A 26,250-nucleotide genomic window follows, 5' to 3' on the forward strand; every position below is an offset into this window, starting at 1 on the left:
TGGTGTCCAGTGGGGGAGGGGGAGAGGGCGGTGTCCTGGTACCAATTTCTGATAAATACCCAAGAACAACTGTTTTCAGGGAGTCAAAGGGTATACACAGATTTTTCAGTGCAGGGGGCAGTGTCCCTGACACCCACATTGTATGTTTATCCACCTGATCTGTCTGGATTGGATCCAAGTGTGAGGTTGTACTTGGAGGTTTTGTTTAAAATCATCACTGACAAAGTTTCTGTCTTCAAACAGGTAAGTTGCATCTTTGTCTTCAGTGGCAGATATTCAAGTACAACCTGGCAGTACCTTAATATGGGGCCAAAGGAACCATGAACCAATATTCCTCTGAGGAGAGAGCGCCTTTTGTTTTTCACATTTTTTCCTTTTCTTAATTTTTATTTTTAATTGCAGTTTATATTCAATATTATTCTGTATTAGTTTCAAGTGTACAGCATAGTGGTTCGATAGTCAAATACTTTACAAAGTGTTCCTCCTGATATTTCCAGCACCCACTGTCAGCATGCATAGTTATTCCAATATCACTGACTGTATTTGCTATGCTGTACTTTACATCCCCATGACTATACTGTAACTACCAGTCTGTACTTGTCAGCCCCTTCACACTTTTCACCCAGACTCCCATCAATAGATGAGTGGATAAAAAAGCTGTGGTACATATATACAATGTAGAGAGCACCTTTTAAAATAATAGACCCTTCAATATAAGAGGTTTCTGAATTCAGAGTTAATTGTAGTTGGCAGGACTCCTGTTGTACCCTGTGGGGATTGTAGGGGAACGGGGTTTAGGCAAGTGGAGAACTGGATTCTAGTTATGGCTGTCACCAACAACCTTTGACTGAGTGGTACTGGGCAGGGTACTTGCCCTCTCAGAGACTCAGCTTCCCCAATGACAAAATTGGGTAATACTTTCTCTCCAATACACATGTTGGCCTGAGAAAAAAAACAAGCTCATAAGGAGAAAGTATAGAAGAGGCTTCATCTGGGTCACACACTGAGCCCATCATATGTGAATTCAGGATCTTAAGTACCAGTACTACCAACTCAGCCATTACTGTACCTTGACAAGTTCCTTTTCTCCTCTGGGCCTCAGTTTACTCATCTGTAAAATGAGTCAATGAAACTGAGGGATCTCTCATGCAATGCCCTTTTCTGCTCTTTGCAACTACTTACCTCATCATAGGCTTGTGATTCTTCAGAGGAGCATGTTTTATAGCCACAGGAATGGTGTGTGTGTGTGTGTGTGTGTGTGTGTGTGTGTGTTTGGTAACTTTTGTTGAGTGCTGATTGTGGGCTGTTCTGTGAATGAGGGTTTATATGCAGTATCTTAATATCCCTCACAGCAGCCTGATGTGGCTTGAGCCATTATTCCCACATTACAGATGAGGAAAGTGAGGCTCACAGGGTTGTGGAGCTACAAGTAGTAAAACTCCCCATTCATACCAACATCTGTGTGACTCTGTAAATGAATAGATTAATCCTGGGGCTCTCCTTGGCTCAGAAAATGCTGATGCTGAATCTCACAATCAGATTCTGTGCATCTTCAAGTCACTATCTAAAAATCACACTTGTTCTAACAGTTCTGACCTCCAATCTCCCTGTCTGTCCATCATGAACAGGAAGGTACCATTTAAGAGAATGAATATTTTACCGCCCCCTATTGGAAAGGCCTCTGGTCATTTCCCTTTCTTGCAATTGCCTGGCTAGGCCTGGATTTGCTTAACAAAAGATAAACTCTTGGATCTAAAGATAGGTCTGGGCTTTTAAGGAGCTGCAATTAGGAACATCATTATTTTTTAAGGGCCTCCAAGTGTTGCATAGCTCTTCCTCCTGAGTAGATTGAAGTGTTCCTCATACTTCAGCCTAGCCCATCTTGAACTCAGACTCAGTTCCACCTCCCCTTTTCTGGAAGGAAGGAAAGGGGACTAGGGCCTAATCCTTTAACTATTTGATTACCCTGAGGGAAGTACATAACTTCCGCATCTCAATTTCCTGAGCTACAAATAGGGATATGATATCATCTGCTTCTAGAAGTGATGTGAAGATGTAAAATGAGGACAGCACTTGGACCTAGTAGGCTCCATGTAGATGTGAGTTCCCCTCACTCGCCAACGTTGTCAGCATCTGCTATTGCCCAGCTGTCTGAGGATGATGTGTTAACTGAAGGGGAACATGGCTCGCTCACCCCATCTTGTCCGAGAGCTGCAGCTGCTCCCAGCTGTGCTGTTGATAACTCCAGCCAACAGGAGGTAGGGGCCCTTGGGTAAAATAACCTCTCTTTGAGGTTCACCAGTCTCGTTTCCCAACTAAATTGATCATCATAATTGTCTTTCTCTTTGCATGCCTCAGAAAAGTTAGCAGCCGTCCCTTTAAAACGACACAGAGCCTTGTGGTTCAAAGCATTTTTACAGGGTTCTCAGTTTTGACCCTTCCAGTACCTCGGTGAGATGAAAACAGCTACGATGACAGTTGTGGTGGCAATCATTTTAAATGGAAGAAAGTCAAGTCCTCCAATCTGAGTGCTGGGTCCAAGGCCAGAGCCTCTGATTCTGAATCCAGGGTTCTTTCATTTCTTAATAAGCCTCCCACCTGAGTGAGATCACAGCCTCCTGTGCAGGCATGCCCCAATTTTGTTCTTTCAAAAGTCATTTTTAATCACCCACGATGTGTCAAGTATCATTACTTTAAAATGGAAGTCTCTAGTCCTATGTCACTGCCTCTCCACACTACTAATATGCTGCTGAACTGAAAGTACCTTCTGTATGGACAATACTGAATATATAGTTTTAGAGTCATATCTCATCTATTAATTGGTTCATTTAAAAAGTAATTATTTATTGAGCAGCTAGCAAGTGCCCGGTCCATGGGGATGTACTGGTGACCACGGCATGGTCTCCTCCCTCAGGGAGTTTATAGGCAACCCCTTGGGTGCTCATGACAACCAGATGAGGGCACTGAGTGCAGAGAGCAAAGTGACCTCTGAGGTCACATGGCCTATGGCAGAGCCAGGATTAGGAACCAGACCTCCCGCTTCCTGTTGGTCCAGAACCATTGTCACTCCCAAACACCGTTTTTCCCAAATTGGTCTACCGATGGCATGGGCCTGCCAAGGGGAGAAGAGAGCCAGGACCACCGCTCTTTCTGATCCTTGTCCCTTGAGCACCTCGGCCAGTGTCCTGCCCTCAGCACACATGTGGTAAATGTTGGATGCTTAGAGGTTTCTTGCTAACCAGTGTTTACAGGTGGGAGAACAAGGATAAGAAATATCAGCCCTGCCCTCAGCAAGCTTGCAGAGCAGCAGGAAGACAGAGGACCCGGCAGCTGCAGTGTGGTCTCCCGAGTCCTCTGTAAGAGAAAGCCCCTTTCCCACTTCGCTGCAGCAGCCTGGTTTCTCCCATCTCCCCAGCAAGCCAAGGGACTCTGAGCAATCGGGGGCATATCCGTCTCCGTTTTCCATCATCGTTCCAAGCAAAGTACAGTGCATGACACAAAATAGGTACCTGGCAACTTTTATTTTTTAATGAAAGGATACACCAGAGGTTACAAGACTACAGAGAAAGGTTCAAACGCAGCCTGGGGAGTCAGGCAAGGCTCACAAGAAGATGTCCGGGCTGAGATAAATCTTAAAGGACAAACAGGCAGATTGATATCGCACCCATGGGAGAGAAAGCAGAAAAGCTTTTTCAATTATGCACAGTTTGGGTTTATCCATCCTGCCGCTTTTCCCCCATTTACAGGCATAATTGAGAGTCAGCAGCGGTTCGGCTTGCTAAGTGCCCACAGTGTGCAGTGAATTACAGGGAGCAGGAATGCTGTTTGTGCTCAGGAAAGGGTGAGCTCGTGGAAATCAAGTGCGGGCTTGGAATTTATTGGCCCTTGTTAACAAGGACTCTGTGGGCATTCTTCAAGGATTCCTTTTCGATGGTGCCCAGTTATCAGGAGCAAAGAAAATTGCATTCTTCATTGGCTACCTGCAAACGAAGGCTTGCAAGAGTGGTTCTCAAGTGCCTCTTTTGCACAGCCATGCTCACGCATAGTCCCACTGTCTGCAAGATGTGCAGGAGCTTCTGGGAGTGCAGAATGTGATGGCAGAGAAAAAGAAGCCCCTGGAACAGCTGTAAGACTGGTGGGGCCAGGAGCCAGATACAGCTGTCTCTCCAGTATAGTAGTGAAAAGGCCATCTGCCTAGGCTCCACCCTCTGGCAGGACTCTCTCTGGGCCGCACTTTCCGGTTGTCATCCCTCCCTGATTGACTTGTCCTGAGGATTATATTGGAATGCCGGTAAACAAATGTTCAGAATAGTGCTGGCACATAGTCAACAATAGTTCACACTGTTCCGAATAAATGTCTTGTTTGGTAGCCAGAAGGAGCTGAGTTGGAATCTGATCACTTCCTGGCTATGGAGCTTTGAGCAAAGTTCCTGAACATCTCTGAGTCTCACTTTCCATTACTTCAAGTGGAGGATAAAATACCGATTTCTTAGTGTTATTGTAAAGATTTTAAGTTAAATGAGATTTAAATGACAAAGGAACTCAAGGAGTAAGCTCAAATTCTTACTTCTTGAAGGATGGTTTGGTTACCTAGCCAAGCCTAAAATATACTTTTTTACTTTACTATTTCCCACATTTCTCTATGGAACATTTACCCAGCAGACATAACTGAAGGCCTACTGGGTGTTAGGCAATATGCCTGCTCTTAGGGAGCCCCCAGTCTGAGGAAAGACATGTTATCAGACAATTCTGCAACCTCTGTTGGCTGATCCCATCAGTGAGCTAAACTCTGCTCTGCTAGTTGCTGGGGAATGACAACCAATGATTACTCTCAATTTGGGACATTTCAGTACAAAGCCCTTGATTGACAAATGAGAGCAGTATTCACTGTACCCACTGTTGTTAAGTATTATAAAATGTGTGTGTGTGTGTGTGTGTGTGTGTGTGTGTGTGTATAATGCACTCACGATAAAAGAAGCTATCATTCTAACATTTTTTCATATTATGGTGCCTAGTAGATTTTGATTATTGACTGTCTATTTTCTCATTTGATCTTCACAATAATCAGAGTGAGAAGCAGAGCCGATAGCACCGTTTTGTAAGCGTGCAGCTCAGAGGAGCTAAGTGACCGGCTTAGGGTGTTATCATCACCACGTGGTCCAATCAGACAGGATGGATGACTAAGAGAAGAGAGAGAGAGAAGACACAGATATGTGTTTTTAAAAATTGAGATTTTTTTTTTCTGGATTCTAGTCTCATGCTTTTCATATAATTTCTGGCTCCTTTCCTTGAACAAAGCCTTTGGTAATTACCCAGTGGCTTACGCGTGATCCCAACAGAAGTGGAACTTTGTATGAGGACCTTAATACTTGTTATATTTTAAATAGCCTGGATCTCAGTCTTAGGGTTGAACAGCATAAGCTCAGCTGCAAACTGTGTTTAATCACTTTGGGCAACTCGAAGAACATCCCTGGGCCTCAGTTTTGTCTTTGGTGAAATGAGGATTATGTGTTTCACCACAAGATTGCTGAGGTCTCTGCAGCTTCCTGTTCTGTGGTTCTGTGATTCTGTGAGGAGTCCAAAGGCAGAGGCAGCCTGCAGACATGTGTGAAATTATTCCCACACACAGCCCTCCTGCCTGCTGCTATCACAGCCCCTTGGAGCTGTCCCCTGGGACCCCAAAGCCATTCTCTCACACACACATATCCCCTGGGGTCCCCTTAGAGTTGAGTTCTGGTTGCTTTGTTCTTTTAAAATGAAACACCAGAGTGTCTTGACTATGTTGGATTTTTATCTTTCCATAGGTTCCCACCAGCCAAAAGAAGGAAGGTGTTTATGATGTGCCAAAAAGTCAACCTGTAAGTGTAAGTACATCTCCTTTCTACTGCCAGGTTCCCGTGACCTGTGCTCATATGTCTGCAGCCTGAGGAAAGGGACTCCTCTTCTGGATACGGGTCATGACCCATGTGGCTTCACTGGGGACTGCATGCTGGGACTCCTCAGTGGTCAGAGGGAAGGAAGCATACGGGACAGACTGGTGGGGCTGCCGATCTAGATGAAGGTCTGGCTTCATGAGTGGCCATGAGTTGGATTGTGCAAACCACCACGTCCAAGGGATTGGAGGTTTCAGGTGTTCTTCAGCCAAAGATTTTAGGGGACAGTGTCTTTGTTCTGGGAAGATTTTTGGCCATCCAGCTTGGAACTGGTTGAGAAGTTTCAGAGGGACAATAGAAGAAGGGCTAGTCAAAACCTTTACAGTGTGTAAGGGTCCAGCCAGTGGCCAGAAAACTGTGGGAAAGGCCATGTGTAGTGGTTTATGGAGGACCCAGAAGTCCACTGCATCCAGACCCCATGTGCTGGTGGGATTCCTGGAAATGAGAGAGAGAAAGGAAATTTCATGCTCTGAGGTACAGCCCCAGAGCACTCTAGGCCCAGACCTACATTTAGGACCTCCACTTGGCACTTTGACCCCTCTGTATAGGGTGTCCCCAAAAAATGTATACACACACTTCAAATGATGATAAAGGCAGTAGTTATTAAAATACATTTTATTTTCAAAATCAAACTCTCCACTGTTAAAGTGTGTATACATTTTGGGGGGGACACTTTGTATAATTAAGGGTGTACTGCGGGGCCAGTGAAGGCTCTTGAGCAGGGGAACATGATATTTTGCCACAGTGTATGTAAGACAAACAAACTAACAACAACAAAAAAACTAGGATGTTTAATCACTGTTGATGTCAGTCAACTCAGCAATGAGTGGAAAGAGTATGGTCTTGAAGGCCTGCAGACCCTCAAGAATCCCAGCTCTGGCCCTAGCGAGCTGTTGGGAGAAATGACTCTGTCTGGAACATTGTTTTAGGTCTGGACCCCACACTGTGGGAGACATAAAGACACACCTGTGTGTTTCAAGATCAGATTGATAAGGGGGTTTGAAACCCCATCCCATGAGGAGCAGCTGAAGGACTTGGAAATGTTTTACCTAGAAAAAAAGAAACCATGGAAAAGAGAATGTGGAGATGGGGGTCCAGTGTGCCATGTACAGAGGGGGACTGTGGTGCTCTGTGCCAGCCAGCTCAGGGAACTAGGACCAGTGGGGGCAAGGAAGCCAGTTCCAGCTCCAGTGAGGGTGAGCTGCTGAGGGGCAGGGCTGTGCAAGGGTGGAGGAGCCGGCAGCTGAGAGGGTGTGCTCCCCAGCCTGGGAGACTGCCTGTCAGCAGGACTGTGGGAGATTCGAATATGGGACTGGCAGAAGCCGAGTGAGCTCTTGATGTCCTACACATCTGAGCTTTTGGATTCTCTCAGTTGGGAAGTCTTTCTGGTCTAATTCTTACTCCCTCCTGCTCCTGCTCCCCTTTGCACTTATGAAATTTCTTTTTGCTGAGTTTCCATTTCTCTACCCTCACTGGGCTAGGATATTTCTGAAACCACCATACTCCACCTAAGTACTGCTTCCAAAACCCAATTTAGGTTAGTTTTAATGGGGCAAAAAGACAACACCTAAATATGGGCCCCTTTCCAAAAACCCACGTCTGGAAACATAGTAGAGATTATGCAATGGGTGCCACTCAGAGAAAAGTAATTTTTCTCCCTGAGGCCCTTGCATTTAATCGGGCCTCCTTGTCACTGAGACGCAGGTCTTTCCAGTTTCAGCTGGTCCAGCCCCCCAGACACAGCTCCCCCGATTCCATTTGTGCCTACATTGCCTCACTGGCCCCTAAAGGGGGTAAATACTAGAGGAAATATGCCTCATTTGCCACCTTCATTTTAGTGAATTTACTAACCAACCTGGCCTTACCATCTCCATGCTTAATAGCTAAAAAATAAAAATAATAATCCAAGTTCCTTAGCCTACACAGCACTCGGGTCCCAGCCTCAGTCTATGTCTCTGACCGCCTCCTCTTGGTTCAGCTCCACTGAACTCTACAGTTTCCTGAAGGAGCCACCCCCCACCCCCCACCCCCCACCCCAAGGTCCCTACCCCCTACCCCCTGCAGCCATCCCATAACAGGCCAGCTTAGCTTCAAGCTCTGTGCCTTCAGGAAGAACTTCTGGATGTCTTCTCTGAACAGTGTCAGCAGAGCACCCCTACCTTGTGCCCTCATAGCCCATCATTCCTCTCTTCATAGCCCTTACCACACAGTGGGAATCCTCCTCCTTCCCCATTGCTGCCAGGAGCTTCCTGAGGTCCTTGTGTTACCGGAGCAGGCCCAGGGTCTGGTACATGAAAGCCAGGCACCTCACAGCCGCTCAAGGGATATTTAATAAATCTATGAATGACTCTACCCTGTAGTGCGGATTTATGAAAAGCTCCGGCACTTTCTTTTAATGGGAATTCTCTGTTTGTCTGACTCTAAAATAGCTATTCAATGTAATCCAGTTTTGTTGGTAAATATCTGGGCTGCCTGAATGGCCTTCTGTGGCTCCAGCCTGCTATTCCCACGGGGTTCTAGAAGCATCTGATGGTGATGGTGGATGATTTCAGCATTGCTAAAAGTCTAGAAGAGGCAGCAGGTAAAAGTCATGGCTCCGATGGATAGGCAGACGGATGCAGCTAGAACATCAGCTCCTGCTCTTACCACTGTGGGACTTCTGACACATGTCCTTGAATTTCAGTGTTCTCATCTACCAAAGGGTTTTTTGAATCTAACTTGCAAGGTGATTTTGAGGAGAAAATGGTATCTGTATTGGAAAGTTGGTCTCACTTGCCTAAACCTCTCAGATGTACTTTAAATCCCCCACATCTTCCCCTGTGTGGGCTCTTCCTGCCCTCTAGGCTCCCTCCTGCAGACCTGCTGCCCTGATGAGGCACTTCCTTGGGACACCTCTGTACTGTCCCCTTCTCCTAACAGGTCTGTTCTTAGATCATGCTGTGCTCCCCTCCACCCTTTCCTAGGAGCTCTGAGCCAAGATAAGGATGAAACCCACTCACTACTGGCAATACACATTTCAGCTCTTCCTGGTCAGGGCAGCAGAAGCTTTGCACAGGGGCTGATCTCTCCTGTATTGTGAATACATGGGTATATTTTTTGTGTCAGGATCCCTGAAATCCAATGGCATAATGCTTGCTGACAGGAAATGTTAGATGACTAGAGACACAGGGAGGTTTCAGGCAAGAGGGTATACTTTGGGCAAAGCTTTGAAAGATGGGCAGGATTGGAACAGGCAACGGAGAAACGGAGCACATTCTAGGCAGATCATCGAGGTCCCTCTGGCTCCTGAGTCCATGCTGCCTGTACTTAGCAGCACTCAGAGTGGATTAATGTATCTTCATTTTCCTTCTGGAAGAAACGGGGACATACTGGTGGTCTTCTTTTCTGCCCGCTGATACTGCTGGTCCTGTTCTTTAGACAGATATCCTGCCTCTTTGAGTCATTCCTGAGTGGGGAGGAAGGTGTGTGCTCAGCACCCCATTACTGTATTCATTATTTAGTGCTTTTTGCTCCATTAACATGATTCTAGCTCCACAGTGGATCCTCAAGTGGAGCAGGACAGTCACAGGCTCGGAAGTGCCTATTTCAGACCCTTTTAGGCCCCACAACATTGAACCAGGTTGAAATTTACTATGAAGGTCAACTGTTTCAATGACACAGACCTAAACCTTAGGATGGTTCATGTCAGTTTTTGCATGAGAAATACTCGGAGATTTTCTTCTTTCCTCTCCTCTTACCCCTCCCTGTATTCTTACGGCTGAAAAATATATTTTATCCTTCACCTTGTAGTTTCCCATTTTAAAAGTATTTTATGTAGTTGTCTGAGGCATAAACGGCTTTCTAATGATCAGTAATAATGTTTGGGGGCCTTCAAAGGGGAGATTCTTAAAAGTTAGGCATAATGGTAAATGGGAAGGACATAGGTTGTCAAATTGATAAATTGGACTCGACATTAATTTCCTTTTGATGAAACACGGATTCAGAAATGGAAAGGAGATTCTTTCCTCGCGTTGGGTGTGATCTTTGTCAATCACTTTGACTTTCTCGGTCTCATTTTCCTGAATGAAAATGATGACCATCTTCTGCCAGCATATCAGAGCTCCAGTGAGACTCATGGGGCAGTGTGGCAGCATCTTCTGTGACCATGAGGCTGCTTTCATAGACCCTGGGGAAGTGAGGACTGAGGAACTCTATGGATTAGTTGCCTCCACTTATTTTATGAGAGGTCCTATGATTAAGATAAAGGCCCAAGTTTTATGACAAGAGAGACCAAATCCAGGCTCAATATAAGAAAGAAATTTCAGACTCTCTGAGGTGATTTTCAGAGGGAAATGCAGCCTCTCAGAGGAGTGAGGTCTCTGTCCCTAGGAGTATTCAAGCTGCAGGTAAATGGCTCCATAAGGGATTCTATTTGTGAAGGTGACTGCAGTCATGGACCTCAGAATGACTTATCTCCTCTCTCATTCCATGTGCCCCCATATTCAGTATGTCCAGTATTTATTTACCTCACCATCCTCTTTTTCCCAGTATCCCAGCTGCCAACCCACATATGCTAGAGGCCCCTTGTCTGCCTTTATCATTATGACCTTAGATTGAAAGTCACCCCCTCGGAAGTGCACAGCACTGACCTGGGAAGTTGGTGCTCTGGGTGGAAGGAAGTTTATCAGGTATAATAACCAAGTCATCTCACTGAGCCAGCATTGGGCATAGTGTCAGGCCTAGGAAATCTGTTTCTCCTTAGTTACCTCTGAAGATGTTGGAATCAGGGCTCCACATCTTTCTGCTGTGTCCTGGGAGAAACTGATAGAAATCCCAATGGGATTTAAAGCCCAGGCCTACATTATGTTCCTTTCTCTATTTTATAGTGTTAGGCACTGGCCATATGTACTAAGAGTCCAAGGTTGCCTTAGCTGTGGAAAATGCTGGTACACTTAATTGAGCATCTGCTGTATGCCATTGACCTACTAGGTTCTGATCTTGGCTTATCTTTCAGTAACCCCAAATCTGGGAGGTAGATGTCATTTAGCTAAGGAAAGGGAGGCATCTAGAGGTCACATAACTCAACCACAATCACAAAGGGAGTCAGTGGCAGAGCCAGAATTTGACTCACACACTCACACAATTTCCACTAAAACCTACTGCCTTCAAGGTGAAAAAAGAATGCAGAGCCCTTTCTCTCCTCACCATCACCCTAATCAGAATAAATACTCAGGCTGCCATTCCCCTCACCCAGTACTCACTGTTTTTGAGTCTATAAACAGCACTTGGGCCGCAGGAGGTCCAGCACTTGGTTGCTGGTTGTGAACACCTCTCTCGTTCTTTAGAAGTTCTGTGAGTCAGGCCCATGTCTAACTCATTCCTGGACCCTCTCTCTGCATTGGCACTCTGCTTCCATCCTCCTGATAGTGAATAGGTATTTGTGATTCACAAATAACCAATCTTGATGCAAGCCGCCCATCTCTGAAGATCAGAAAGCCTCTCATGGTGCCACTTCTGTCTCCTACCCTCCCAGCACCTGTGTGTTGCTTTATGATACCCCATTCACCCAACAATCAGTATTTGGTCAATTTTTCCTTGCCTTAGATTTAATTCATTTCCCTGCTGCCAATGTAAGAAGAGTCACTCCATTAACGTGAAGAATTTCTCTGGACAACTGTTCCCTACCTCTCCACCCTCCCCCCCCCCCTCCACCCCTTGCCATCTTTCACGGCAAATAAATTTTCATTCACAATTCAGCAGTTGGTTTTTTCTTTAGTTTGAAATCTGGATCAAGATTTTGCATAATTGGATTAAACCTAGTCTGAACATTTGTCAGTTTCACTTCCTCATTAAGCACCACATTGTAGAGAAATTATAATTATTGCAACGCAGTTAACATAGATGTCACACAAGAGGAGGTCGGCCAAAGTGAGGAAAAGGAATCTGATCTCCGTATTCTCACAAATGAAACAGGATTGTGATGTTTTGCTTGAGTGGGCTTTCTTTTAGCTGTGCTTATAAATTGTCCTGGGATAGAATGCTGAATTCCTAGAAATCCCAGAGCTAGTAGGAATGTTACAAGATGCTGTCTGGTTTAGCCTCCCCAGCAATGCAAGAGTCCCTGGAGAAGGATTGTGGGAAGTGCAGGTGAACATTCCTGACTCTTTGGCTTTGGCTCACATACCTTCAGTGATAGGCCTTCATTATTTTTATAATCTAGGAGCTCCAATTGTTACAAGGTCCTTCTTTTATGCAATCTCCTTACAACTTCTACTCATTTATTTATTCATCCATCCACCCATTTGGCAAATATTTGCTGAGAGCCTCCTACCTGCCAGACAGTGTTCTACTCACTAGAGATACAAAGAAGACCGGCTGCTTCAGCATCTCAATGGTCTCAAACAGAAGGCAAATGTATAAAAATAATGACAATCAGTATATCAGGACTGTGACTGGGATGCTCTGGGAGCAGAGTGGAGGCCAGTAAACTTTGCCTAAGGCAGTGGTCGGCAAACTGCGGCTTGGCAAACTGTGGCTCGCGAGCCACATGTGGCTCTTTGGCCCCTTGAGTGTGGCTCTTCCACAAAATACCGGCTCTTCCACAAAATACTGACTTCTGTGCATGGGCCATGAAGGTTCAATCGCACTGTACGTGCGCGCCCGCACGTGGTATTTTGTGGTATTTTGTGGTATTTTGTGGTATTTTGTGGAAGAGCCACACTCAAGGGGCCAAAGAACCGCATGTGGCTCATGAGTCACACTTTGCCGCCGACCACACGTAAGGGATTTGGTGAGGTCTTCCACCAGGGGATGGAGTTGAGGTAGAGTCTTAAAAGATGATGGAAGTTTGACAGTGGAGAAAGGGAGTAAGGGTGGAACAGCATTCAGGAAGAGGGAATGGAAATGTTCAAAGACACTGAAATGTGGAAAAGCCTACCATATTCCAGGGGCTGATGAGTAGTCTGGGGTGGCATGGCCACAGGATGTCTTCATGGGAGCAGAAGACAAGAACACCAGGAGAAGCCAGCTCCAGCGAGCCGAGGGCCTGAAAGGTGGGGCTTAGAAGCTAGAATTTGTGAGGAAGCCACTGATGCTTTCAGGTGGTAGAGTGATACTATTAAAGTTGCATTTCCCAGCATCACTCTGGTGGCCTGTGGCAGGTGGCTGGGCAGGTAGGGAGACCATTAAGAAGCTAATTGAATTATCTGTGTGTATCCATCAAGATGGAGTCAGGAAAACAGAGCCCACACCAGTGTAATACAGGGAATTTATGTGGAGAACTAGTGACAAAGGTATTAGGAGAGCTGAAAAGCCAAACTGGACACTGGGGCAACCCAGATTAGTAATATTTGCAAGGTGCTACCATCCCTAGGGTAGGAAGGACAAAGGAAGGAGATGGCCTTAGCATAGCCCAGGAGCTGGGGCTGCCAGGATCCCATTACCAGCAGGTACTGGGGTTCAGAGGGAGCTGTCCAGCAGGTCAGGACCCTGGAGAGATGGACTGTCTGGAGGAAACTAAAACCATGGAGGAGGCTCAACCAATGCTGAATACTGTGAAAGAAAAATGGGAAGAAATTCACTTCTCCATTCTTCCCACTATCCAGTTTCTCACCACTGCCTCCTGTTGGCCAAATGGAAATGGAAATGTGTTGGCAAGGGAGCCTGGGTAATATAGTTCACAGAGATCTGTCCCTGTCATGCAGCATAGAGCAGGGAGAGGGCAAGAATGGGTCTGAGGGCAAATTGGCCAAGGAGTAGACAGATGAGGACCAGGCGTAGACAGGTGGGAACAGGGCTAGACAGGGTCTGGACTGAGGGTGGGGCCCTGGAGAGAGAGAGAGAGAGAGAGAGAGAGAGAGAGAGAGAGAGAGAAGTAAATTTGAGTGGATGGCTAATATGGGAGGTGAGACAAACACGAGGTCCCAGCTACCTCCAAGGTGGCAAGCTTTGGGAGGTCAGGTATGAGGCGATGTGGACTGACCGCCCCATCTCCTCTCCTATCACTCTGTCATTTAACGTACCTGCTGTTCTACATCTCCAACTTCTGAGGGTGCTTGTGCGTCAGCTTTTCCACCTGCTGTCTTCAGGTTCTTGCCAAAGGCGGTCGTGATCCCTTTCATCTTCCTCTCTGTTCTCAGTCCATGAATCTCCTTTGGGAAGTGTCATGTTACCCCTTTAAATGATATCTGGCTCTTTCTCCCAAGGTGGAAAAACTGAGCTGTCATGAATGGAATCAAACAGAGTTGTAGATAGCTCACTGTCAAATCATTGCTGCGACTTGTTTTCCACAAATGCAAATGGGAATGGGGATCAGTGTTTGCATAAGCTGCTGCCTGTTCTACTGTTTTCTCAGTTGTGTGTTGGCAAAAATCATGTCAGAATAAACAATAATCCCTCCATGCCTCTGCTAAAATACCTACCAGTGCTCTCCTAGAGGGATGGTCTTCAAACTTTGTATATGACCCAGGAACCTTTATTCAAATGAAACCTGCCCAGTAACCTTCTATATAAACAGAGAAAAGAAAGAAGAGGTGTGGGTGAAGCTGGGTTCAAGCCTACACACCTGAAAGCCCTCCCCCTACCCACTCTGAAGGACAGAAGTTTCTGGAAGGGAAGAGATCCAGGGAGGGTAGTGTGAAATCCACTATTAAAGGAACCACCAGTTCCTTCCATGGGGGGAGAAGTGAGGAAGTCAGATGAGGAGGAGGTCCTTTGCATTATTGCCCCCATCAGAGGCTCTGTGATTCTGGATCTGTGAACCCAGGTGGCAAGCCCACTCTTTGGGAGCCACTAAAACAACAGGATGAGCCTGTGGTTTGAGTGAGTTGGAGCTTCACACTTCTCAGCTATGTGACCCTGGGTAAAGTGCTTTATTTTTCAGGTTCTTCTTCATGACCAGTAAACAACACAGAGCTACTTCCCTGGGTCTTGTGAGGATTAAATAACAGATATGACTTCTGTTGTGTTTGGCACAGAATAAGAACTCAGTACTTTGTAGGCAATGTGGTAAGTTAAAAGTGTGAACCTTGTAGCCAAACTACTTGGGCTTAAACATTTTCTCTCTCAAATACCAGCAGTGTAACCTGGAGGAGTTATTTAAACTTATCTGTGCCTGGGTGTGTTCACTTGTAGAATGAGGATAAGGACTATATCACGTACCTTGTAAAGTTCTTCTGAGGACTTGGATAACGTATTATATGTAAAATATTTAGAACAACACCTAACACATAGTAAGTATTCTGTAAATGTTAGCCATAGTTATTTTTATGAGCTATAATATGGACAAAAGACTGTATCAAGTGCTTCATGAGTAAGACCTGGCCCAGCCAGTAGGATGCTTTTATTCCACTGAAAAGAAGGTTAATGTTCAGAGTAAAGGGCTGGAGTGCCTTCAGTTCTCCATGCCCAAGAAATAATGTCAACAAGATCAAGTTTAACTCAATATTCTGGGGTGGGCTGAATCTGTAGGGGAGTGCCATACTATGGTTCAGGAAAAACACACAACTGTAGCTACCAAATGTTGAGCACCAAAATAAGGGACTGTGATAGGCACTTCATTCACTACTTCAAGACTGCCCCCAAACATCCAGGAGACAAAGGTCTCTTCTTTACTATAAAGGATACTGAAGATCGGAGCAGTTAAATCACTTAGCACAGTTAGAAGAGGCATCACTAAGAATTTAATCCAGCTGCCTCTGGCCCTAAAACTAGAGTGACCTAGTTTATCATCCAGACTGGGTCACTTTTGAAAATAACAATTAGAGCAGGTCACTAGGCATGAGGAGCAGTCTTAGGTAGATGCGGGTATAAGGCCACCCTACCCAAAGCTAGCAAATGCTCTTCCTTCTGGGCCAAGCTATCTCTAGACCAGAACACAGTGAGATTTCAAACAGAAGGTAGGAAGCATCTATCTTTCTTGTTCCTAAAACTCATTGCCAATAGTGCTACCTGTGCTGAAGCAACAGCAGTCCCATCCCCAAGATGCAGGTGCACCGATGCACACTTGCTCCTTCAGTGGGCATAAATCAGGTGTTTCGGAGATCTGTGCATGGTAAGAAAATATGAGTCAGAGGTATCCGTTAACTGCTGCTGCTGTGAGTCTGTCATTATTCCTCTAATACAGATTGTTAACATTCACAGAACTTTAACTACGGCATCACTAATGAGCAGAGCTCTAATATGCACGTTCCCCATAAATATCCATCCATGGTGACACATTCTCTCTTGGTACAGTAATTCCGCTTTTCTGGATAAATCATCATGTTGAGGCTCTTTATTTCTCCCTAACTGCCATTATTAGTGGTTTCAGAAGAATAATGAACAAACTCTAGTTGTAAAAAAAAAGGGGGGGGAGATAAATGAATGATCATGGAGAATAAGAAAATATATATTGGTGACAGTCCCAACCCAAAGTGCACAATCCCTTGTTTTGGCAATGACTTAGAGAGGAGGTAAGAAATGAGCATTTGTTGAGCACTTACTGGGGCCAGGGGCACAGCTGGGCAAGCTGTATCTGGTTCAGTGATCCCTCAGCACTGAGTTTCCTAACAGTCATTTGTGACACTTCTAAAGGCACAGCTTCTCGGGGCCCACTCCCTCAATCTGCTTTTGTAAGGCTTGAGGGCCTTTTTCTACAAAGGGAGATGTATAAAGCTCCCTGGTGGGTTCTGAGGCTTGACTAAGTGTATCTAGTTTCATTAATATGATAAGTATTGTTTTTTTCCATTTTATGGATGAGAAGATTGAGGTTGCGATGCTAAGGGGAGATGAAGATAGTCTAGTCATCAGGGATGAATCGCTTGCTTCTCTGCCTGTGCATAAAGAGTGGCCCATGTGAAGGTGACATTCCCTCTCACTTTTTACAACATTGTCTCCCATGTCCACCTCCCATTCTCTGACCTGTCATAGCATCCTGTCAGCGTGCCAGTGTGTTTCTCTCCAGCAGGTCAGCCTCTGTCCTCATCACTGCATAGTTCGTCTTTCCTGCTGCTGCTGTCAGCTCAGAACTCTGTGTCTTCCCCCTTTCCTATATTTTAGTCTCATGGCCTTGTCTCTTTGGCTCTTCCTATGTTGTTGTTTTTGTTGCCTCAGAAATTCTAGTCCCCCTTTCCCCTCTAATCATTAGAAGGACAATACTTGTAGTGTGACCTGGACATGGCCCCACAGAGAAGATTGGGGTGGACTGAGGGCAGGCTCCTGAACTTCCCACCAGGGTTCTCCTTCCAGAACCGGACTTCCCACCCTAGTCTTAAAATGCAGGTCATCTGACACCCTTTGTTCTCTCCCCATAGTATAATGGTTCAAAGCATGTACTCCAAAGCTAACCCACTTTGGTGAGAATCCTAGCTCTTCCACTTACCACCTATGTGTCCTGGGGCAGGTTAATTAACCCTTCGGTGCCCAAGTTTCCTCCTCTGAAGACAAGGATTACAGTAATAGCACCTACATGTGTTGTGATTATTAAATGAGTCCATACTTGAAAGCACTTGAGAATAGTGCCTGGCACATACACAGGAAGTTCCACCTAAGCATTAGCTATTATTTCTGTCCTGCATGACCCTTGACTGGCCAAGAAAGGATGAGGTTTTAATATTACTGTTTAATTTAGTCCAGGGCTCCTCAAACTATGGCCCGCGGGCCACATGCAAATACAAATATTGTATTTGTTCCCATTTTGTTTTTTTTACTTCAAAATAAGATATGTGCAGTGTGCATAGGAATTTGTTCATAGTTTTTTTTTAAACTATAGTCCGGCCCTCCAACGGTCGGAGGGACAGTGAACTGGCCCCCTGTTTAAAAAGTTTGAGGACCCCTGATTTAGTCCTTCCTCTCCAGACCAGAATGGGTGTTTGGGATACATTCTAGAGATAGAATCACCATTTCTTAATGAATGATAAGATGTCTGGGTGTGGAAAAGAGAAGGATCAAGAGTGACAGGTACATTTTGGGGCTTTATGGATCTACCAAAACCAGAAATAATGATGTCAACCACCTGAGCCCTAACCAAGGAGATACTGTTTACTTTAAATCAAAAGGATCTATCATAGAAGAGACGGAGCAAGTAGGTGGGTAAAGAGACCTCTGCTTATAGCATCTTTCTAAGATCTCATTGAATATACCAGAATATACCATCCTCTTGCCCTAGCTACATGATCTTCAAAGATAGGGTGCCCATCACTAGGGAACAAGCAGGGGAAAAGCCAGAGACCAGAACACTGGTGTCAGTGACAAAATCAGCATTCCCTTGTCCCTGCAGCAGTATGCACAAAGTTTCTCTTTCTTTTTAGTTTTATATTTTCTGTAGCAGTGGCAGGTGCTTCCTAGAACCAGTGTCTGGTCACGTGTGCATTGCTCTGTTCAAGCATCCATCCCGCAAATACTATCTGGGTCCACTGTGTGTCCGCTCTGTGCTGGCCACTGGTGCCATGCAGGTCAGGCCAGGTCCCACCCATTGCCCAGCCCACACTCCATAGGGGAGGTCTGCCAACACACAAGTAAACAGGCAAACAGGTATGAGTGCTGGCCACGAAACCAAACAGGGTAACATGGCAAGTGCTGGGAACTGCTACTCTATTTAAGTAGCGAGTCAGACAGAGGAGGTCTCTCTAGGGAAGTGACACCTGAGTTGAGATCTGAATTATGAGAAGAAATCAGACAAAGAGTGGGGCAGGAACATGGAATGACAAGGGCAAAGACCTTGGGATGGGACTGTTCCAGTGGTCCATGAGGAACCAGTGGTCCGTGAGGGACAGAGAGAAGACCAGAGTATGGTGCGGAAGGGGAGACTGATGGGAGATGAGTTCAGACACAGAGGCAATGGCCGAGCATGGACAGTTATATAGGCAGTGTTAAGGAGTTTGAATTTTAGCCCGAGTATAATGAAAGACAGAGCAGGGTTTTAAGCAGGGGAGTGAATCTGGTCTTTAAAAAAAAGAAAAGAAAAGAAAAGAAAAGAAAAGAAAAGAAAAGAAAAGAAAAGAAAAGAAAAGAAAAGAAAAGAAAAGAAAAGAAAAGAAAAGAACTCTAACTGCTCTATGGAAGATGAACTTAAGGGACGAGAATGGAAGCAGCAGCCTCGGCAAGAGGGAATGCTCCAGAGGTGATTGAGAGAGGAAGACAGAGCTGGGATATGTGTAGAGAGAGAATCATCATTTAATGAATAATTGGGTGCCAGGGTGTGGGAGACAGAGGGATGAGGAGTAACTTGTGTATTGGGGGGCTGGAGCTTCTAGATGGGAGTTGGTGGTTTTTACAGACATCAGAAGAACAAGGAAAGAATGGTTTTGGGGAGATCAGAAAGAAGTTCTTTGGACATGGAAAATTTGAAGGTAAGTGGTATGGGACACAATTGCTTCACCAGTTACTAGCTACTAAGGGAAGGAGTGAAAGATCAGATTTGGCTAGCCAAGTTGCAAGTATGCCACAGTCTGACTGCCACCTTGAACCAAGGATGGTTCTCACTAATGGGGAGGACTTGAAGAGTTCACATTGAAAATACCACCAGACATTGGAAGGGCCAGAAGGATAGCATGCCCCTTTTCTTACAGCTTGTTTTTCTGGGGTATAGTCCTAGTATTTCTTTGCAGTTAGAACCAGGTCCATTAATCTAATTACAGAACCTCATTAGATAAATGACAGAGTGGATATGACATCTTTTCTGGATTTTATAATAACACATGCCAAGTCTCTGTGAGTGAGCGAGCGAGCTAGAGTGTGTGTTTGTGTGTGTGTGTGTGTGTGTGCGCACGCGTGCACATGGGGCACACACATACATGCTGAACATTTAAAAACACCATATGGACTACCATACCCTCCACTTAGTAAGTCATATTATCACCAAGATATTTTCTGTTCAGTTTTCTATTCTCTTGTATAAGCAAGCTTATCCCCTCATTTATTCTCTGTGTGTGTTTTTTTTAATTTATCAATTGAATATAACTTCATTCTGTGTCCTAGCCACTGGATTATCTAGATATTAGGAATTTGAATATAAGAAGGGACTTAGAGACTCTGCAAGGTCATAGTCTGTAGTAGAGAAGAGAGAAGGTAATCTAGACATGGGTGGTGCCCAGAGAAGGGTCATCTAATTCATCCCAAGGGCCAAGGAGGAAGGCTTCGAAGAGGTGACTAGACTTAGGTCTCAAGGGATGTCTTAAAGTTGTCCTGAAGAGTGAGGATGGGAAGAGCAGCCAGTCACATGGAATAGCTCATTCCAAGGCCTGACAGGGAAAGAAATATACAGAGACCTGTTAAGAGGGCATGTTAAATTATGACACAAAGTTGCAAACTATTTGTAGGTTGGACAATCAATCAGAGACAGTTGAGGATAATGCTCTTCCAGATTTCCTCTAACTTCAAATCCTTAGGCTGCCTTCCACGTCTGGCTTATTGGGGAACATCATCTCACTTGATCATCAGAGCTCCATGAAGAAGCTATGTATGTCCCTGACTATTTTACATATGAGCAAGCCAAGCTTTTCCTGGGGCCCCAGTTTTCTTGCTATAAAATATGAACCAGGTTTCTCCACTCTGAGTTATTATTGTCCCTTCTTGCTTTATACAACTGTGAGGGGAATTGTGATCAGGTAGAAAGGAATTAGACTAAGACTTGGAAATGAGTGTTAACCAAGCCCTTCTATTAAAATTATCATGATTTTGAAAAAGTTGGGAGGCCTGTTTCTGAAGAAAGAAAAAATAGGGATGAGTTGAGCTAGAGCTCTTTACAGTCTCCTCTAATTCTATTACTCTGCAATTTTCAAACTATTCAAAATGCCATCATATAGGTGCTACAAAATCATCATAATCCTAAAGGATACTCCATTGAATTGTTGACTTAGTATTTGACTGAAATAAGCAAGCACTAACAGAGGTCTTACTGTGTGTCAAACACCATGCTAATTAAGCTATATTACCTTAAATCTTACCCAGGGAAATCTTCACACGGTCCTGTGAGATGGATATTTCCCTATTCTTTCAGCAAAGAAAAATATGAGAGATGGGTAAGCTAGTCAAATTCCTTCTACGTACTAGTAGAAACGGAATTCTTGGTTTGGTTGTTTGCATTGGAGTTGTCTTCAGTCGTGTGAGTGGGATTGTACCCTCTGTGGATTGGGACGCACTCTGTGAAAATGCTCAGTGTGGTACACATGTTGGCACTGCCCAGGCTCTGATCTGCATGGGTTCCCTCCAATCTCCCTAACTTGCCTGTCACAGCTTAGGGAAGGGATAGTCCTCAAAATATCAGTGCAATGCCTTGCTCACAGTGGGGCATCAGGAGAAGTTTCTTAATTATTCATTGACAGCCTTAAGAATTGAATCCAAGAATGAAGAAGTGAATAAGGAAATGAATGCCACTCCTGTAAAATCTGCATTCCTCCAAAGAAGAAAAGGAGAAACATTTTGCACAGAACGGCTGTCAGAGCAGCAGGCAAAGCCCTCCTGACTATTTTTTCCTGTGCTGTGATATCTCTCCATTTGTGATTGCCTCTGATTTGCTCCATGCTCAGCCAGAGCCTCTGCTACTCTCGCTTGATTTCAGCTCCATTCAATAGTTCCTGGTACCGTTGGCTGCCATCTGGCCTGCAGGAGTAGCCCCTCCAAGATAGATGCACCAGCACAGAAAGAGATGGCTCTCGCCTCCTCCCCAAAGCGTGCTGATCCTGTCATCCCGCTGACAGGAGCCAATTCCACATCCCTGAGATTCTAATTCACCCCCTTTTCAAAGTACTGAATGGATGCCAGGTCTTGTTAGGAGTTTTTTGAAAAAGCCTTGAGTTGTTGCTAATGTGGAACCGGAATAATAGATTTTTCAAAGGAGAAGGGATGAAGGAGGAGAGATTTAAAAACAAATAATTACAAGCTTTAGGAAAGGACTCCCCTTGGTTTCTAGTTTTCTCTGACACTTACACCTGTGCAGGTATGTTTGTTCTATGGACGGTTGTTAAAGTAGGAAAGCCATCTCACACCCTGCCCCCACCTCCCCTGACAGAGGAGCCAACATCCTTGTCAAATGGCAGGTCTTTGGGGTGAGATCATGGGTTGGGAGCAGGATTAGAGAGAGAAGCAGCAGCCCTGTGGCTAGGAGGGTGTTTTCCATGTTCCTTCTTCATTCCCATCACGGGCCCTATTTTGGCTCTCACCATAGGAAGAAGTGTCATCATCTCTCTCTTTATGACCACTGTCCTCAGACCACAGACTGTCACCATCAAATCCCCGACACCAGTAGTGCCATCATCTCAGACCATCTGCTGCTTCCAGTTTCCCTGGCTCCTCAAGATTGGGTTGAGCAACATGTATTTAATGGTAAAGGCAATAGTAGCAGCCATCATTGGCATGAATCACTTCATTGCTCTGAAGCAGGCACTGTACATATACTAAAGGCTTTATGCGAATTATCTCATCACCGATCACATGATAATTGCCTGTTTTCTTTTCCATCTCCCTTGTGTGATATAAGGGCAAGAACTGCCTGTGCAGAGTAGCTCAATAAATCGATGCGGAGTGGATGAGTGATGGGTTATCACCGTCCTATGATAGCCATCACCCTAAGCACTGGCATCATCATTTTTCAGGCATGACAATCATCTCCTTCCCAGTGTCACTGTTACTGAAATCAAACCCACTTAGCGATTGGCGTCTTATTGTACAATCAGCACCCTGAAAATCGTGCCACCAACCCCATCCTTTTATATATTTCCAGGAAAATAATGGATGTGTTTTAGAAAACCTGGGCGTGAAAGCATGGAGTTACCATGCAAGTTTTGAAGTGGGTGTGAGGGATGGGAAAGAAGAAGAGCGAGGCAAAAAGGGCATGGGTTTGTGGAATGAGGGAGAACAGTCCCGCCTTGCCATGCCAGTGTTAACTGTGGGGAAACGTGTATGAGCAGGAACCTGCTCCGAGCATCTGCACTGTGAGGACCATGTTGCACCTTCAGCTTCTCCTCCAGGTGACTTCACTCCTTCCCAGGGCCAGCATTTCCCAAACTTTTGCAATAGCCTACCTTCACCTTCCCCAACAAGTCATTCCATAGCTATGTAATTCCTCTCTCCCTCCAAGTTCTTCCTTCTCTCCCTCACCCTCTTTTCTTCCTTCCTCCTTGTCCCTGTCCCTCTTTCCTTTCTGTAATTTTGAAAAGGGAACTGACATCCATTGAGATATTACTCTGCCAGTTGTTGGGCTAATTCTTTTCATACACATCAGTCTTCTCACTGGTTCTTCTTAGCAAGCTCACCTTGAAAGCATTACTACCCCTACTTTGCAGAGAAGGAAAACTGAGGCTCAGGATGATGCAGGAATTTACCCAAGGAAATGCAATAGAAAAGCAGCAGTCTGACCTCACAGCTGCTGTTTCTCTTTCTCGCTCTCTCTCTGTAAATCAATAATATATTTATTTCAGAAAGGGAGGGAGAGAGAGATAGAAACATCAATGATGAGAGAGAATCATTGATTGGCTGCCTCCTGCATGCCCCCTACTGGGGATTGAGCCCGCAACCCGGGCATGTGCCTTGACCTGAAATGGAACTGTGACCTCCTCCTCCTGGTTCATAGGTCGATGCTCAACCACTGAACCACCTCGGCCAGGCTCACAGCTGCTGTTTCTAACTTCTCTCCACTCCCCTACCCCACATTTACTAAAAACATCAAATCTCTCCTTTAAAGTATCCATTGCTTTCAAATGCAAGCAAATTCATTTTCTTGGTATTAGACTAAAGTTGGGAAAATCAAAATCTAGAGTCAGATTCCTTAGTCACAGCTGCCACCTGTGTATTCATGTGAGCTTGTTAAGGTCAGCTTAGAGCCCTGTGTCCAGGGGCCTGCCTTTCTTAAAACACCTCCCTAATGCCCCAGAAACTCCGTTTCACCACCATTCCCCATCTTGACTTTCTCTTTGCATTTTAAGAAAGGCAATTTCAAGGACCAGCCTAATTTTTAGGAAGCCAGGTGTAAATATTCCATTGCCCAAGGATTTGTGGAGATATTACACCTGCGTGTACATCAAAGGGAAGATGTAACTTTCGTTATAAGGTCTAAGCATTTCCCTCCACCCTCTAACCTTCTGGACAACCTTCGGGACCTTCCTAACATGGTAGCTGGGGGAAGGAGGGCCTTTAGCTGCTAAAGTGAGGCCCAGCTTTGAGTAATGAAAGGCAAGTCTTCAGTCATTATAGAGACCGATCCTCAAAGCGGCACTAAGTCCTGTCTTGGATCAAGGCTTTGACACACAATAGCCACAATGCAGCTACTGGCTACCTCCTGGGACAGCGCAGATTTGGAACTTTGCACCATCACAGTGAGTCCTAATCCACAGCTTTGCTCTTGGGGGAAATCGTTTATTAACATTATAGTTTCTATTCCTCAGTCTCCGCTCCTTGGTTCTTCGATTACAGAACAGGTTTACCTGTCTCTCTCTGCCAAGCAGTGGGAATGAGGCTGTTCGCTCTTGGCTAAAGGTGATAGACTCCTAGGTCCCCAGGGGGATTAGTCTTCATTAGCAGGTGTCTTCCCTCTTCAATCACTTCCCAAGGAAAGGTCCGTGCATTCAAATGCCTGGAATCACTCTGTGCCTTAGGAGTACCCACCAGTGGTGCAATTACAAATCACTTAAGTTCATCCATTTTTCCTGAACCTTCTAAATGGATAATTGAATTCATCCTTTTGCAGCAGTGGCCTGAGTTCTGAGTTGAGATCTACAAGCTGTGTGTCCTCCCTGTTCCACTCCTACCCACCACACTCACCCCCAAGCTAGAATGACGACATATCCTGGCTCACTCTGAGCTTCAGGAGAGCAGGGGCCGGACATTACTCATCTCTGTAGCTCGGGTGCCTCGCCAGGACATGGCATGTGGAGAGCGCCCGGTGAATGTTTGTTGAAGAAATTAATTAGTCAATTACATAATCAATCAAGACGCCTTCCGCTTTCCCAGTGGGATTTTCACTAATTATTCCTGCAGAGAGTCCATTCCCCAGCACAGTGATCAGCAGATCTGGCTGCGCATTAGTATTACCTGGGGAGCTTTTACAAACCTACAGATGCCAGGGCCCTGCCCCAGACCGATAGAGTCCAAATTTCTGATGATGGGGCTCAGGCATGGGTAGGTTTGCGAAAGCTCCCCCAAAGGATTTCATTGTGCAGCCAGGGGTGCGAGCCCCTGCAGGGTTCTGATGTGGCAGCCACAGTACGTTTTCATCTTTTTTCTTCAGCCCAAGTCCTACCTCATCCATTGTCACGTTGGCTGCAAGAGTAACAGGAATTTGATCTCAGTAGTTACCCTACTCAGTTATGAGACAATTCTGTTCCCACTGCTCCTAAAAGAGAGTATGGGGAGATAAAACTCCCTGTGGGAGCTTTACTTTAATGTCTTAATGAAGATTCAGGATAGAACTGGGTTGAAACAAAATGGGAATTTCTTCCTTTGAATCCTCCCTGGAAGTTTAAGTTGTGAGTGAAATTTGGTGTCAGGTTGATGTTCTGAAAGCAGAGCGGAAAGCTGCGTGCACACTATGATAGTAAGTACGGGAAAGATATCTATAAGATATATAAGAACAAAAGGCCTGGGGATGATCCTGCTCTGGAGCCATTTGCTTCTTTATATGGGGCTAAGTGAACTAGAACTCTAGTAGTAACTGCAGGTAAAGCAAGAGCCAAGGGTGTGGGGAGACCAGGGAATGGGTTCCAGGTCCTGCCCATGAGAAGCAGCTGGGAGAGAGTATATGGGCCGGATGTGGTGCACTGGGCATTACCACAGGTTGCCATGTGCGGGAGGAAGGAGCTCTGAGAAATGACTGAGCCAGGGGCAACCAGGAAGGGAACACAGGAGCTAGGGACAAAATGTATGGATGGGAAGAGGATGATCAGACAATGCTATAGCCAGAACTGAAATGAGAGGGAGAAGATGGAGTCAAGAATGGATAGAGAGGTTCAGAGCTAAGGCCAAGAAGTGTTGGGCATCCTCTGACACCTGTCTGGCCTGTGCTGTCAGGCAGGGCTATTTCTAAACAGGGGCTTCTGGCAGGGTATTTGTTTCTTCTTCCTCTTTCTTTTCCCAAACATTACATAATAACAGTTTTCTAGCATTAAGCACTGTGCATTGCAAAAATGAGTCAAAAGAAACAGAATGAAGAGATACTAATAATAACTACTATTTATTGAGCACCTACTATGTGCCAAACACCAAACAAGACTTTGCACCCACATCTCGGTTCATCCTCTGAGAGGACGTCATCGTTATCATCCCCACTTTAAAAATGAGAAAACTAAGGCTGATTGGGTTGTGAGGGTCACACGGCCAGCACACTGCACAGCCAGGATTCAGTCTGTGTCTGTGGGACTCCAGAGAG

General features: G+C 45.3%; 1 protein-coding gene across 8 annotated transcripts in view; it reads left to right on the top strand.

The window, feature by feature from the left end:
* DAB1 (DAB adaptor protein 1) overlaps positions 1-26,250 on the top strand; it is a 397,889-nt gene that overhangs the window by 336,046 nt on the left and 35,593 nt on the right. For 6 of the 8 annotated variants that reach the window (XM_059689405.1, XM_059689406.1, XM_059689407.1 and 3 more), the window contains one exon: positions 5,805-5,864. In XM_059689405.1, coding sequence (XP_059545388.1) covers positions 5,805-5,864 — 60 coding nt within the window. Of the gene's footprint in view, positions 1-5,804; positions 5,865-22,056; positions 22,233-26,250 lie in introns of those variants that run through there. The other 2 variants (XM_059689412.1, XM_059689404.1) reach the window with 2 other exon arrangements.

Source organism: Myotis daubentonii, chromosome 3 (assembly GCF_963259705.1).
Source record: "Myotis daubentonii chromosome 3, mMyoDau2.1, whole genome shotgun sequence".
Lineage (NCBI taxonomy): Eukaryota > Metazoa > Chordata > Mammalia > Chiroptera > Vespertilionidae > Myotis > Myotis daubentonii.